Below are 16,198 nucleotides of genomic sequence, written 5' to 3'. Positions count from 1 at the left end.
AGAATAATAGCCTACGGAGGACTCATTTGATTTATGCGACCACATTAGTTTAGTGAGTCATTTTAAGGTATATTGTGTAGGCTATCCTACATACTTGGCACCCTAAATTAAAGCATTTTAAACGCATGATTTTAGGTAACGATACCAAAGCTGACTACTTAGTTGTAACCTAACGTAGTCTTCAGGTAGGCCTTAGCCACTCTTCACAGGTAGGGGAAATCGAGCCCCATGAAGTTCGTATAGACTAATCAGTCCATCTTTTTAAGACTCATGCAAAGCCATGATGGGGGCAGTGACCGCTCAGCATTTAGAGGTCCTACACAGCAAATTATCACGGCTTTCACCTACTAGGTTACTCATTGTACTAAACTGGGAACAATGGATTTAGAGACATATTGGTGTTTTTAGACAAACGGAAAGAATTCAAGGAAGAGGACATCGAACCTTCTATAATTTACAGAACTATTCCCGTGTCTTTGGAAAACTTAATAATGGGAGCAAGACTGCAAGTTATCCTTGGAGTGTTTCAGTTTGTTTCTCTCACAAGAATACCCATGTGTTGTGCTAAGGTATGTATGATTCATTTTTAAATGTTCTCTATTTCTTTTTTTCTGGAAGGCTACGCCTGTTAATCGAACCGGCTCGACCTCCCGATTGATATCAAGTTGCGCTAGCGGACTCTGACGACTTCTTGAACCTAGGTTAATTTTACGCATTCGCTGGGTGTAATGTTTAGCACTTGGCGGAGACCATAGGGGTTTTCCACGTTTATTATTTAAATGTTTGGCCGGGCGGTCGTTGACATTTGTCTCAAAGGTTTTATCCCATATTTAGCGTCACAGAAGGCTTTGCCTTTCCAGCTCATATTAAAGGCGTAAGCACAGAAGAGGTCACAAATCGGTGAACGTTCAAACCGACCATTAGACATCTGATGTTATTAGGAGTGAGGTTGTGCGGGTTCACTGTACATAATTAACTGAAGACACAGGCGACTTTTCTCTCTCTGGAAAAAAACTGTTCGTCTGAGACATGTGCACGACAATTTCACCAATAGCCTATACGATGCATAAAAGGCTACACAAAGTAGTTTATACATTAGTTTTTTAGTATTAGCTTATTAGTTATCGGAAATATGTGTTGTAGTTATGTTAGATTATAGTGATCCAGTGTTTTGGATGGAATACATACTTATTCAATTATTGCTACATTGGCTTATGTTCAAAATATTAGTAATGTTCTTTTGTATTGAACCTGTTGATATGACGACAGTATCTATTCATTATATTCTAATTCTAATTAATATAACTATAATTTGTTTCCCCCTGTATCTGGGCGGCTGTTACACCTTGGTGAAATACACAATATACTGAGATGGAGAAAAAATAAATGTAAGAATCACATGAACAGTGGGATGGATGACATCACACACATTCTGTTGTCTTAGTGATGTGTTGTGCTGAAATGGGAACCTATGCACTTTTATGCTCACACAGTGTCGAGGCTTAACACATGAGATGATTCTAACAAAGCTACAATATGCCGCTGTTGTTTATTAATTGACTGGCTTTGCACTAGCCCTGGCAGTATATTAAATGATGTTGCTTCGCACCAGTGCTTGGTCTGAGTGAGCACACGTCATGGTGCTTTGCTCTGTGTACGTGTGTGTGGATGTATTTACTTGTGCATGTGTGTATGTGCCACTTTTTGCCAATGACTCACGAGAGGGAGTTGTCTTCGCTCGGTGATGATGTCAGAGTCTGTGAGTCCACTGAGTGCCTTGCTGGCTACTGTGTACAGAATACTCCAGTCACTGCACGCCATGTCAACTGCATACACTCAGGCCAGAAGCACATCTAGACGATTGTTTAATAGAAATGTGGCACTGGAAAAGCACAGCCGTTAGAGTCACTGTGCCTGTGCTACTTGGGTGTCATCAGCATGGGGAGAAGGGGAGAGGATCATGCCAGTGATGTTGAGAAAGCAGCTTTGCGGGGAATGAGAGGGAGGCTCATCACAAACCTCAAAGGGGCCCGATTAGAGCTGACGCAGAGAAGCCTCGAGAGAGCAACTGCCTCTGCTGCAAGAGCTGGCACTACTTTGATTTGTGTGTGTGTGTGTGTGTGTGTGTGTGTGTGTGTGTGTGTGTGTGCCTGTCCGCCTGTCCGTTGTAGTGCCAGCCTCCTTTTGAGCTTAGAACTTGGCCCTGTATTTCACAGTAGTTCAGATGGCAGTGAAGTTTGTGTGTGTGTGTGTGTGTGTGTGTGTGTGTGTGTGTGTGTGTGTGTGTGTGTGTGCGGCGGTGGTGTAGAAATGATTTGCCCCTTCCCTCATATTACAACATGAACACCCACTTCGTTTGCTGGCAGCCAGGCTGACCTAGCCTTCATTTTTAAGAACCTTGGTGTTCAATAACATGTTGAAACTGTGTATACCTGAAAAAGGAAACACAAGAGTCACGTGAGAATTTAAAATAATCTTTCACTCTCTCCCACCCTCTTAGGCTCTTTCCCTCCCCAGAACACTCCCTCCCTGTTTCACTCTTCCTCCCGCTCTCACATGTGCACTTGATATCCTCCTTGAGTTGTTTGCTCAATTGTTTTGATTTATTCGCGTGTATATATATACTATAGATGTGCGTGGCATATAGTATATAAGAATATAGTTGTCACTTGTCAGTTCTTAAAATCTCAAATGCACACACACAAACATGCACAGCCAAAGCTGGCCAAAGGGGACAGAGAGGGAGGGGGAGAGGGGCAGAGTTTGGAGCGAAGTCTACATTCTCTTGACAGTGACCTTGTTCTAAAGCCCAGACCTAATAGTATCCAGCCAAGGAGTGTCTGTGTGTTTCTGTGTGTGTGTGTGGGGGCGTGCACTCCAAATTTTCACGCTTGGCCAATGATACCAAGTTGAGATTCAAATATGAGTGGAATTTACAGTCTACACAGAGGTCACATTTAAATAGCACCTCACGCGTGTTGAAATTATATGACATTGCCTTTGTAGTGAACTTTTTTTATCCTAACATTTTCTTCCTGTCTTTTTCTTACAGGTAACACAGTGGCAACCCACAGAACCCCACAGATCCAGAGAAGGTAGCTATTCTTTTTGTTTGACACAAAATGCTTATTCAAGGATCAGATGGATGAAGAATATAGCTGTTGTCAGCGGCACATTTAAATAATGTCTGTACTAACTGCCTGTACATCCTTGAAACCTATTACTAGAATAGATGCTCTCTCTGTATGTGGAACTCTACACGGCTCTGTAATCAGCAGCTAAAACTGAACACAGTGGAGCTCTTTGAACCAATCAGGACACTTTCAAATAGACTGCTATCCCTGCCTTCCGTTTTTTGAGTACACACAGCGCTTGGAAGGAGATGGACTTTAACGATGGCTATGGCCAATGGAAGTTAGCAAGCTTGAAGCAGCCACAAGAGATGCAAAACATTTTCTTGCCCTTCAGTTTTCCATGGTCCTTTGCCCTGATATATGTTCAATAACCTCTCTCTCTCTCTCTCTCCCTCTCTCCCTCTCTCTGTCTCCCTCTATCTCTCCCTCTCTCTCCCGCTCTCTCTCATTGCCTCTCTCTCTCTCCCTCTCTCCCTCTTTCTCCATATCTTTCGTTCTGTCGCTCTCTCACATCCACACACAATCGCATACATATAAACTCTTATGCACTTACACACTCTTTTCCCCTGCAACCCATGTTCACCTTGTCTCATACTCTGTACCATTCTACTCTCACTCTCTCCCTTTCCTTACTCCTATCCTCTGCTCTGTCCTTCCCTCTGGCTCCCTCTGGTTCCCTGTGTTCTCTCTGTGTTCTCCCTCTGGTTCCCTGTGTTCTCTCTGTGTTCTCCCTGTGTTCTCTCTGTGTTCTCCCTCTGGTTCCCTGTGTTCTCCCTGTGTTCTCCCTGTGTTCTCCCTGTGTTCCCCCTCTGGCTTCCTGTGTTCTCCCTGTGTTCTCCCGCTGACTTTCTGTGTTCTCCCGCTGACTTCCTGTGTTCTCCCTGTGTTTTCCCTCTGGTTCCCTGTGTTCTCCCTCTCTCTCTCTCTCTCTCTCTCTCTCTGTCCTCCCTGTGTTCTCCCTGTGTTCTCTCTGTGTTCTCCCTGTGTTCTCCCTCTCTCTCTCTCTCTCTCTCTCTCTCTCTCTCTCTCTCTCTCTCTCTCACTCTCTCTGTGTTCTCTCTGTGTTCTCCCTGTGTTCTCTCTGTGTTCTCTCTGTGTTCTCTCTGTGTTATCCCTGTGTTCTCACTGTGTTCTCCTTCTCTCTCTCTCTCTCTCTGTTCTCCCTGTGTTCTCTCTGTGTTCTCCCTGTGTTCTCTCTGTGTTCTCCCGCTGACTCCCTGTGTTCTCCCTGTGTTCCCCCTGTGTTCCCCCTGTGTTCTCTCTGTGTCCATCTGTGTTCTCCCTGTGTTCCCCCTGTGTTCCCCCTGTGTTCTCCCTGTGTTCTCTCTGTGTCCATCTGTGTTCTCCCTGTGTTCTCCCTGTGTTCCCCCTGTGTTCTCTCTGTGTCCATCTGTGTTCTCCCTGTGTTCCCCCTGTGTTCCCCCTGTGTTCTCCCTGTGTTCTCTCTGTGTCCATCTGTGTTCTCCCTGTGTTCTCCCTGTGTTCCCCCTGTGTTCTCTCTGTGTCCATCTGTGTTCTCCCTGTGTTCCCCCTGTGTTCCCCCTGTGTTCTCCCTGTGTTCTCCCCCCAGTGGTGAAGTGGATGGAGGTGTACCAGCGCAGCAGCTGCCAGCCGCGGGAGGTGCTGGTGGAGGTGTGGCGGGAGTTCCCGGAGGAGACACACCACCTCTTCCTGCCCTCCTGCGTGCCCGTGCACCGCTGCGGAGGCTGCTGTGCGGACGAGGCTCTGGAGTGTGTGCCCTCGCACACCCACACGCTCACCATGGAGGTATGGATGCTCACGCACACACACACACACACACACACACACACACACACACACACACACACACACACACACACACACATACAGAAACAGAGGTGCCCTCGCATACAAGAGATGCGCGGATGGGCTATTATTTCATCCGCAACCGCATCACAAAACGCATAATCCGTCCGCCATCCATCTGCACCAATTTTTTTTGACCAATTTTCAAAACCGCATCCGTCCGCCATCCGCCTGTTGTTTTTAGGTATAGGAGCTGCTGACGCGAGGCTAGAAAGTTCTTGCCTGTTCTTTAAAGGAGACTGATCCAATGCCTCAAAGATATTTAAAGAATAAAGTCCATAGTATGATAGCCTATGTTGTAGCCTATCCCCAGAATATTATCAGTGAAGTGACGTCTGTCTCCGATCGATGCACAGGGAGAAAAATAAATAAATAGCCAAGCACATCGGCAAACCTGACCTTACCATAGACTAGTAGGCCTACAATTGTTTATCATTGTAATAAAACGCAATTTGGCACACCATTTTAATATGGTAATATAGCCTACTGTTTTTTTTTTTTGCAAAATGAAAGAAAGCATATTAAGGAAACGACGACACAAGCCTATTTATTCCGAAATGTCACCGCATTGTAGGCTATATACTGTAACAACCCCAACACTTGCCTGCTTGCCTTGCAAATCAAAGTTTTCCGACTATTTTTCTTACCTTCTTTCTTAGCTGTTGATGTTACTGAGCTAGAAGTTTAACTTGTTCTGAACATCTCGCGCTGCAAATGCCCAATGTCACTTCTGAGTCAAATCACTCCATCATCTCTTTGAAATTCCTTATTCCACGAGTGGTAGGCTACAATGACTGGCTGTTTTAAAATATAGCTAATAGCCTAACGAAACTAAATAACCCAGGCAGTTTCATCTACGACACGTTAAGGCTTCTTCCAATACTGACAACTGACTCATAGCTTGCAGGTTTGCGGCGCTGCAAGGAGACGCGACATAGAAAGAATCGTCACTTAATTTAAACTTTTTTGCTTCCTTTGCTTGCTTTGTATGCATACACGAAACTAGGCCAATGTACTGCCTGATGAAAATTGGATTATTTCAAAATGTGCTTGGATGTAGGTAACGATATTTAACAATGTGTAGATATTTTGAATTTCGTTGGGTAAACCGCCACCCGCCCGAATTGAATTAAAATATTATTTTTTGTCACGTCGTCTGCCCGATCTGTGCACGCTCAAGTAAACTTCAACATGCAATAGAAACTCACAAACACCCTCATAAACTTTCCACACCAATGTTCAAACACAGGGCTGAACCTAAAGGTTATGAAGGTAAGAAGCTATATACACTCTCTCTCCCTTGTTTATTTACCTCTCTCTCTCTCTCTCTCTCTCTCTCTTCTCTCTCTCTATGTCAGTCTGTCTCTCCTCTATACACAAACACCTTAAAAATCAGTATTCACACTCTCTAAAAACATGCCCACCCCACTCCTCCCACCAATACACTCACACACAATCACACACACACACACACGCAGCCTGACTACGAGCCATAAATCTTTGATAAGGTCAAAGTGTGAGAGCTGTAATGGACAGGAGCTGGACCTTCTGCACGTACTTGTATGTATAGAACATTCTGGTGAATAAAATATGCTGTCATTACTATGCACGCCAGTGCGTTCAGCCCCAATGGTGATTTGTGACTGTGGCATTCCCTCCCTCCCAATCTCTGCAGTTGATGAGGACCTCATACATCAAGCATGAGATGGTCCAGCTCCCCTTCACCGAGCACAGTCAGTGTGAGTGCAGGTGAGCATGCATGTCCACATCCTCATGCGCACACACACACACACACACACACACACACACACACACACACACACACACACACATGCATACATTCTCATAAAAGTTGTCTGTCCCTAAATAGGTTGCCGCAGATGGCGGTTCTACCATCGCTTATTATGCCAATACAGTCAATCCATGGCCACTCCATGGAGAGTATCTTTCCCTCTCGTCTTTGCATATGCATATTGACCTCCCCTCTCAGTCCCTCTGGAGCATGTGTTTTGTACAGAAACGGAGAGGAACGCCCCTATTTGGCCCGCAGCCTGATTTTTATTATAAGTCATTGTGAGCATCATCTCAAAGGGCTATTCAGGGCTTCAGGGTGGGGATTAGGGTTTAACCCAGGGTTTGAATGACACTCAGTAGACTGTATTCTCCCATGCACAGCACAGGACTATATCTCACTTGGGGACTTCTCGTGAAATCCCAATATAATCATCCTAGCTTGTGTTTCTTATGCTGTTCCTACAGCTAGGTCTTCTAGAAGGCAAAGTGAGCAAGGTAAAGACAATGTGCTATTGTTCAGTCAATGTGACCCTGAGTCTGACTGCATTCATTTATCAAGCTGCTTCCATGAGTAGATTTATGCTATATGATGGCCAAACCTCTTTTTTCTGTTACCTTCCAAGCCTAACTTATCATGTCTACATTTTTCTCTTTCTTTCTGTTTCTTTCTCTTTCTGTCTGGATCTTTGCAGGCTAAAATCAGACTTGCACACCCCCCCGACCAGGTACTAAGTGTTTGTGTGTGTAAGAGATGTTGCTTTTGTCCCCCACTCTAAATCCCAGTCACCAGATAACATCATGACATTTTGTTCTCTGCCTGTTGTAGTCTTTCTTTTCTTACCCCCATTCCTCTGCCCCTCTCTCTCTCTCCATGCCTTCCCTCTCACTGTTGTTTGCGACTCCATGGTGATGGCGGAGATCATTTAGCTAATTGACCGTGAGTGAAGGGAACTACCTGCACAACCACACACTGGCTCCCTCTAATCTTATCTTACGATGTCTTACGCTGCAGTGTGCGACAAGGAGGGGTTTTCATGGTGGAAGAAAACAAGATGTCACAGTGCTTGCCAATCTAGCAAACCCGATGTAAACTGGAATGTGCTGGAAAATAGTTATAATTTAATTTACATATCTAATGTTTCCGTAGTCCGTTCTTCGATACTTTGTGTGGAGAGCCCCCATTATACAGTACCTCTCTGATCCTGGCAGGCAGGCCAGCTGGCCAGTGTCTGGAGTCTCTGGATGGGTGTCAAAGTCTCCTGCGTTGGGAAAGAGGACGTCCATTTTATTACTTAATTAGGCCAATGGCCTCTTAGGGGCTCCTAAAAAAGTTGGAGAATCACTTGAATCAGAGAGGGAGGAGGAAGAGAGAGAGAGAGAGAGAGAGAGAGAGAGAGAGAGAGAGAGAGAGAGAGAGGGCTCCAGCGGAATGATGCATGAGTTTTTTTTGTGGGTGAAACAAGCTTTTACGAAATCCCAGCTGACTAGAAGTCACTGAGGCAGCGAATGCATGTATATAGGAGGAGATAAATCACGAAACTCTTCCACCTCTTTTTGGCTCTGAATAGCACATTTCTGCAATCATGTGAATGTACTCCCAAAACCTCATGACACTTTGATGATGTACAGGATTCAAAGGATTCTTAAAAAGCATCTTTTGTGCTTTGCAAGTGTAATCTCTGCGTGCAGCGACAGGCACAGCACCTTTAAAAGTGTCAGTCTTTGTGTCCTTTAAAGGCAGGAAGATCACAGGCCGACACGGAAAGACAGAAAGAGGGAGCGTGGAAAATCGAGACGAAAGAAAAACCGGAGGATCAAGCCTACGTACGTCGACTCCCTCTCACCTTCCTAATGTATTTGGCAGCTCACACCTCCAGCCCCACCAGCAGATATGCCCTAGTTATACAAATGTGCTGGTGTGTTGATGTGTGTGTGTGTGTGTGTGTGTGTGTGTGTGTGTGTGTGTGTGTGTTGATGTGTGTACCTGCACGTAGGCATTTCCAGCCCCCCAGGCCCCCTCACCCTCTTCACTGTTAGACTGATGAAGGAAAGAATTCAAATGTTTTTCTTTTTCGTTTTCTTTTGCCTTTTCATTCAGCCGGTCCCTCGTCAGTCACGTTTGACTGCTTCGAGCCAAGGTCAGTCTGTTTAGACAGTGTGTCCCTCACTGCTATCCATCATCCAGGCATGCTTGGATAGAGATGGTGGCAGGTGTGAAATCAGGCTAATTTGCTCCCTTATAATGGTCTGTCGCTGTCTCCCTGCTGGCTGGACTGAGGACTTCTTATGGGGAGACAAAGATTGATTCTCCCCTTAATTAAGTCACTCGACTGTATATTTCCTCTTTCAGACCTGGCTTAATTCAGTCAGGGAGAGTGACAGCTTCTTCGCCCCACCAACCAATTAGAGTAGCTGTAGATGGCGCTTCATAGTCCTGGACTGGATGGACTGCGACCCTCAGTAGCACAGTCTCTGAAATCCACGTCTGTCTCAACTGTGTCAACGCATAGCTCAGCCTCCATGACCCAGTGCAATGCACCCAGCATTTTTCCCACCTAGTCATGGTAATAATTTTTTGAGGATGGGAGCCTTGTGGCTTTTCACAGTTAGACTGTTTAACTGCTATTAAAGAACGGATCATATGTTGACCACAATTTTATTTAAAATGTATTTATTATTTGAATAAGCGGCACTTCTTTAGCTTTCAGTTGCATTTTTGCTGTCAGTTATAATGGCTGTATATAGAAATTATTTCATACATAAAAACAGGCACTTGTCAGATGGGATCACACAGACTCACACAGACATATCTTCCCTCCAAAGCAGACACCCCGTTTGGACCACCAGTTATTCAAGCCTTAGGCCCACGCCGAGCACCCCTCCCCTCCCTGAGCAGGTGCAGTGTGCCCCCTGCCACGGGCGCTGGAGAACCCTCGACCCCGAGTCATGTGAGTGCCAGTGCAGGCTGAGAGAGACGGGCTGCACACGCAGAGGGAAGACACTCAACCAGCACAGCTGCAGGTCAGACATCGGTTACCGGTCACACCTACACCAGTCTGAGTCCTGAGCAGACACCCAAAACATCACCCCGTTTCTCATCCCGACCCCGTTACCATAAACAGAACTGTGTCCCTAATCCTTTACCCGCCCTTACCCTAACCCTAGTTTATGTTATGGACCCGATATGGACCTAATCTTCACCTGAGTTCATGTTATGGACCCAATATGGAATTGCCTAAATACTTTCCTTCATGTCTGCCCTCATTTTCTTTATCTTTCAGGTGTGAACCGATGAGAGAATGACGAAGATGAACACTCAGTTCCTCCGGGGTACAACCACTCTTGGCCCTCATAGCTTTAAGAAGAAGAGAGGGGCGTGCATACCCAAGTGTTGTAAGGACAGCGGGGGGTGGCAGGGACGGGTGGAAGGGCGGTAACCTTCATAGACTGTGAATGAAGACTGTGGGTTAAGGAGTGTACGTATATGATCAACAACACTTTCCCATGATCCCTCTCCACTCAGCAAAGCCATCCACCACAGCATCTGTAGATGCCCTAATCGACCTATGTATCTGTGTCTATGTTGTGTGTGTCTTCCAGGCTTACTACGTCCATGCTTTGATAGCATTTGCAAATGAACGTCACCATGTGTATAGACAAATATATGGTGTTGCTTCTTTATGAGGTTAAAGGGTGATGTAGGCAACGTAAATGTTTGAAAAAGGGAAAGGATTCCCATGACCTGGACATGTCAAGGTCTCCTGGGCATAAGACCCAAGGACCAGGACCCCTAGAGGGCTATGGAAAGGGTATGTTATTATTACCCGTAGTGGCAAAACAGACACGCAGTTTTAACAGATCTAACCCGAAATTAATTCATTTTTGTTCGTAACAGATAGGAGAAGAAAGATCATTCTTATGTGGATAGCATGACGTTTTTAAAAGTAGGTTAAAAATTCAATCCAATCCAATCTCTGGATTTGACTACAACTACTTCAGCATAACTTCCTGTGGAATTCAAATGACTCTATATCGTTACCCTATGCTGCTGTTGTAAGAATCATTGTCACCATTGGTCACCATTGGTCATTTGAATGCTTGTGCGTGCAACAGGCTTTCACTATAACCTTAACCACATAGTTAACTGCTCGCTTATTACAAGGCACCTGACAATTGAGCATACAACAGTCATTAGTTTCATTTAACTTAAGTTGTACATTTTAGAGAGATTGGCTGTAGTGAATGATGGTTACTGTTGTGATGCAGTAAGATACAGCAGAGACATTCAGAAAGAGAGAGGGAGAGAGAAAGCATAGCTTCATGTCTGTGGTATATAGGATTTTAAAATGGCAGATTTCGTCAATGCAGATATTGGAAATGTGTATGTATGTATACACTGACCATGCTGATTTAAGCTGTTCAACTCAGGATGGTTGGAGTAGATATCTGTGTGGTCCATAGTTCTGCTCATTTATTCATAGCTTTATCATGGGTCCGCAGATTATATCAATGAGTCCTTTTGAGTTTGTTTTTGTTTTGTTTGTTTTCCCCCTCCATCTTTCTTTTTTTCTGTTAGGATTGAAAGAGCCTTTAGCTCTGGCTAGGCAGTGAGGGGAATGTCAATAGTAAGGAGAACTGGCCTTATTCCATGGGTGCTGTGACACACACACACACACACACACACACAAACACAGTGACTCAAACACACACATGCAGACACAGTCACACACTCTCACTTTTTCATTCCTCTGAAATGTATTGATTCATTCCTTCTGCTTCTTTCTTCATTACAACTATTTAGAGTAGGTCTCCCAATCTTAACCACCATGTGATGAGAGAAGACACCATTACTCAGTCAGACCCCTTTCAGTAATTTTCCCCCTCTCAATCTCTTACTCTTACTCTTTCTCTCTCTCTCTCTCGCTCTTTGTCACACACACACACACACACACACACAGAAAGAGATACCTGCCTAATTATGAGCCGGTGAACATACGCTTTTTTTGTAGTCAGAATGAAAATAGAGAAACATTTTAGATTTGTGCAACATATGCATTTCTTTATTTTACTAATGTTATTTTAACCTCGTTCTTTTGCAGATAGTATCCCAAGACGTGTTTCTTTTCACGCAGTGTTTCTTTGTTTCTTTGTTTTTATTTTCTGTTAATCTGCCTGCATAGAATCTGGCTGGGTGGCCGAGTATGTACACATTTGGCCCCCGAGCATATGTCTGTGTTTGTGCTGAACTTAAACAAGGGAGCAGGGGAAGGATCAGCAGGCCAGAGAAAGAGAAATAACTGTAGAGTGTATTAATCAACAGAAACATCAATTCCGAGCAGTATGGGAAAAAGAACACAAATTCACCTTGGTGGCCCTGATGGTTTTGTGAGCATACTGTTGGTGGACTGGATCAACTGTACATTATCTGGAGTTTAATATATTTATTTTTTTTATTGCATTTTATATTGAGCTATGCATTATTTCTGTGAATTTGTGAATATATCCGCTACTGTGACAACCAACAATCAATCAGTGTTCTACATGGAGGACCATTATCAAGTTATACATTTATACATATAGCAGTTTGTGATTTAACTGTAGTTAATATTTTAAAGATTTACAGTTGCATAGATATTAGTATATTTTGTTAACGTCAAACATTTTGTAGTGCCTATTGTTATAAAACCATATACGTGGTGGAACCCTGTTTCAAAGGCAGGTATTCTGCAAGTACTGAATTCCTCACATGAGTTCATAGCCAAACTTTAGTCTGTCACCTTAATCCTAGCAATATTTTACATTACCTCTTTGTTCTTAAACAGAGGCATTGGACCCAGCATTGACGATGCAAATGTGACATCGTGGAGCTTCCTCATGGATTCTCTGGTGCCCATGGGTGAAAAGCCAGAGACAGTTACTAATTTGACCAATACCCCTGTGTAATGGGCTCTGCGTTGCTCTTTACATTCCACATCAGAACATACGTGTGCGCACATACCAGTGCTGGCAGTATGTGCCCATTCATGTTTAAACTGGCTGTTTAGGTGCGGACCAGACACCGTGGATGCCGTGTATCTCTCCCCTCTTGGTTCTGGTTTTCTTCTTCCATGTTTGTTTTGGCTGAAGTGTCACAACCCTGACACACCATTATTTGACAGCACAGAGGCTGGAGTAGGGTCAATAGGTGTGTGGTATTTAGGCCTCTAAAAGAGGCCCAACGGTTGTCCAAAAGTGAATGGATATTGGGCAGTTTAGACACTAGAACGTTTAGTTTTCTCCCTGTTTTATTTTTAGACCATGCACTGAACAGAACTATTCTTTTCTCTCTCTCTCTCTCTCTCTCTCTCTGTTTTCCCAGTGACTTGGGAATGACCGCTTTTACTTTTGCACTTTTGACTTAGGTTCAGTTCAAAAAGGGGATAATCTAACCAGCATCCGACACAGCCCCTTCATTAGGTTGGCATTTTGCTGCCGACTTCAAAGGAAGGCATCCAGACTATTTAGTCTCATAGCTCACTACAATGTCTTAATTGTGTGGCAATTCCAAAAATTGGTAAAAAAAAAATATAATAAAAAGAAAATGTACAAGGGGATCCCCCTCTCTCCTTGCCTAGGTGTCTGCACATCATGTAGACTTTTGTGTATAAACAGACATGATCTATTCCGTGGCAGCCGACATGTGGAGTAAGAGTTAGCTGCAGTTTAGGTCAGACTGTGTAGAATATGAATGTACTGTTCCCTTATCTTGATTGCACGCCCCCGAAGAGAGAGTATACTGTGGTAGGTATTACAACATTAGTGCCCGCCATTAAGGTCAGTGTGCAGTTTTAGTTGATGTGTTGATGTATCGCATAGTAAGCTATACCTGAATTCAGTGTTTAAGTTCAAACAGACAGACCACTGGTAGCTCTACAATCCGCTCAGAGCTTATTTTTGATCTTTTACAGTAGTGTTACCTATATTTCGTCTTGTGTGATACGTGTGTGTGTGTGTTTTCTGATGTTAATGAATACTGCTGCTGCTGCACCATCTGTGCCCTTGATCATAACATTGTGTGTGTGTGTGTGTGTGTGTGAGTGTGTGTGTGTGTGCAAACGTTCAAATCCAATTTGTGCTACAGTATACAATGATGCCGGTCTTCAAATGCATATGTGATCCGCTTTTATGTGAACAGTGTGTACATAAGCTCCCATATCATTTTACTTAGAGAACAATCGAGAACTACCTGTGACATATTACAATGTCTTTGACACTATTAAAGGGAAATGTCTTATTTTTGAGAAGGGTGTGTCATTTTTAATGCTTTGGACAGCTGTGTCCCTTCTGAGCCTCCCACTGTACCAGACCCTCCGGTTCATTTGATTTACTCCTTCATCTCTCATTTCAAGTCCCCCCCCCCTCCCCTCCCTTTTTATATCCCTCCCTTGTTCTCCTCATTTCGCCTCTGCTTTAATGGTAATGAAAGACAAACAGGTCGATAATTACAACAGTGCGCTGGGAGGGGGCGAGGGGTCGCCGTGAGAAGTGTGAGGATGTGTAAAATAATATTATCTTTCTGCCTCCTTGTTCTCCTCCTCCTGGCCACAGAGGGTGCTGAGTCAGGGACAGGGACAGGCCACCTCTTGCCACGCAGACAGCACACTACGCTACTGGCCATGTGCACGTGCAGCCAGCCCCGAGGGAGATGGTGGATTTCAGGACAGTGATTAGCCATTCAACACGGGGAAGCTTGGTACAGGATGATAAGTACAGTGCAGTCTTGCAGCAGCTTCATTGCATCATTCTCGTGGACTATGTAGTGAACCTGCTTGTGAGCAGTGTTGTGATTTGTAATCTCTCCCAGAGGAGTTCTGAATAGAAAGGGAGAGTCATGCATTCATACACTGACATGGCCTATTGTCCTACTGTAGAAATGGCATCACCATTGCCAATTGTATGGCCATGTCAGAAATATAAACGGTGAAATGATTAGGCAGCTGCTCTTGTCACGTGGCCCTTAAAGATGACTCAGAAAAAGAAAGTTGCTGTGCGGCAGTCTTGCCTGGAAGGAAACAGGACCCATTCAAAGGCTACAGAGTTACTGTGCGGCTGTCTTGTCTGGAGGAAACAGGACCCATTCAAAGGCTCCAGAGCAGATGCTGCTTTACCTGCCAGTCAGGGCATGCTGCCAAGACTAAATTTAGCAGCCTGCGTACATTTTAGGGAGAATGGAGGAGATTGGAAATGGAAGAAATGAAAGGAAGATAAAGATGGGGAATGAGGGGAGAGGATAGAGGGAGTGGGGGATGGAGAGGGGGACAGACAGAGTGAAGAAGAATAGCAATGAGTCATCCAGGAGGAGACCGATGCTGGAGAGCTGCTCTCTGTCTGTCTCTCCCTCCCAGGATTATTCCGTCTCTTTAAAAAAAAAACTGGAAATGCTAGGATAGAAGACTCTTGACAACATTTATGGAAATTTAGCTTCAGGTCTAACTTCAAACAATATGTCTGACACAGTCTTGCAGTGGTCGTTTCCTGTCCAATCACACCGTAAACACTTTCATATTTTGCCATTTCCATCCATAAACATTGCCTTCAGTTTTTTCCCCACTGCTGTCTTTGTGAAGAGCAGTGCTTTGCTAATGATAAAACCCCCTCTGTGTTTACGCTGGGGCCTTTTGTTGAAGCAGCTGTGTTGGAGCAGGTTCTGGGCGGTATCTGGACAACATGAATGTGTGTGTTTTGATGGTATCTCAGACAAAAAAAGACTAACAAAGTCATTGTATGTTTGAAAACACGCGTGTGTGTGTGCGTGAGAGAGAATAGGTGTGGGGTGGTGTTCAAAGTGCTGTGAGTGTGAGTGCAGTTGAAGGCCCTCACTCTCACAGGATTCACTAATGTTATGAAACCACCATCTGTGATACCAGGAGTGAATAAAAAAAACACAAAAGTGTGTTATCCACACATGAACATGAACATGGACCTTTGGCATTATATTTTGTTACTGTTTTTCAACACAGCTCAGTTAGTTCCTCTGTTCACATACCTCTGTTCCTGGTTATTTGGCAATATGACTTCTTTCAGCATCACGACAGCACCATGCTGTGTCTGTTGTTCAAGTCTTTGATTGTCAGACAATGCTGTGTCTGGTAGTCATCTGTACAAAAGTGACTCAAGCCGACTTAGTAAACAGAGGGTCTTAGAAGACAGGGAAGAGAGGCCATATCACTCGCTCTAAACATGCTGCTTCTTGTTAGTTCATCCATGCGGGTGAGTTTGGGCACTAAAGTTTAGTGGGTTTGTATGACAGAGGATAGGTAGAATGTTATCTGTTGCCCCCACCCTTCTTGCTTCTCTCTCTCTATCGTCGCTGTCCTTTCTCCTCGTAATATTGACAGTGCTTGCTCCTATAGGCTTGTCTGGGAATTCCCCGCCCCTTCACTGCCTTTCATTTGCTCAGTTAG

At 44.4% G+C, this 16,198-nt stretch overlaps 1 protein-coding gene across 1 annotated transcript; it reads left to right on the top strand.

Annotated features, from left to right (window-relative positions):
• Positions 1 to 491: 491 nt before the first annotated feature.
• On the top strand, positions 492 to 9,822 carry vegfba (vascular endothelial growth factor Ba; the record flags this gene model as incomplete). The annotated part of the gene is made up of 9 exons (XM_080840916.1): positions 492 to 569; positions 3,053 to 3,095; positions 4,705 to 4,901; positions 6,637 to 6,710; positions 7,448 to 7,480; positions 8,493 to 8,579; positions 8,854 to 8,863; positions 8,941 to 8,966; positions 9,582 to 9,822. 9 exons carry the CDS (start codon positions 492 to 494, stop codon positions 9,820 to 9,822), a joined length of 789 nt encoding a protein of 262 aa, XP_080697042.1.
• Positions 9,823 to 16,198: the final 6,376 nt, after the last annotated feature.

Source organism: Sprattus sprattus (assembly GCF_963457725.1).
Source record: "Sprattus sprattus genome assembly, chromosome: 6".
Classification (NCBI taxonomy): domain Eukaryota; kingdom Metazoa; phylum Chordata; class Actinopteri; order Clupeiformes; family Clupeidae; genus Sprattus; species Sprattus sprattus.
This window is presented reverse-complemented; position numbering and strand designations above follow the sequence as displayed.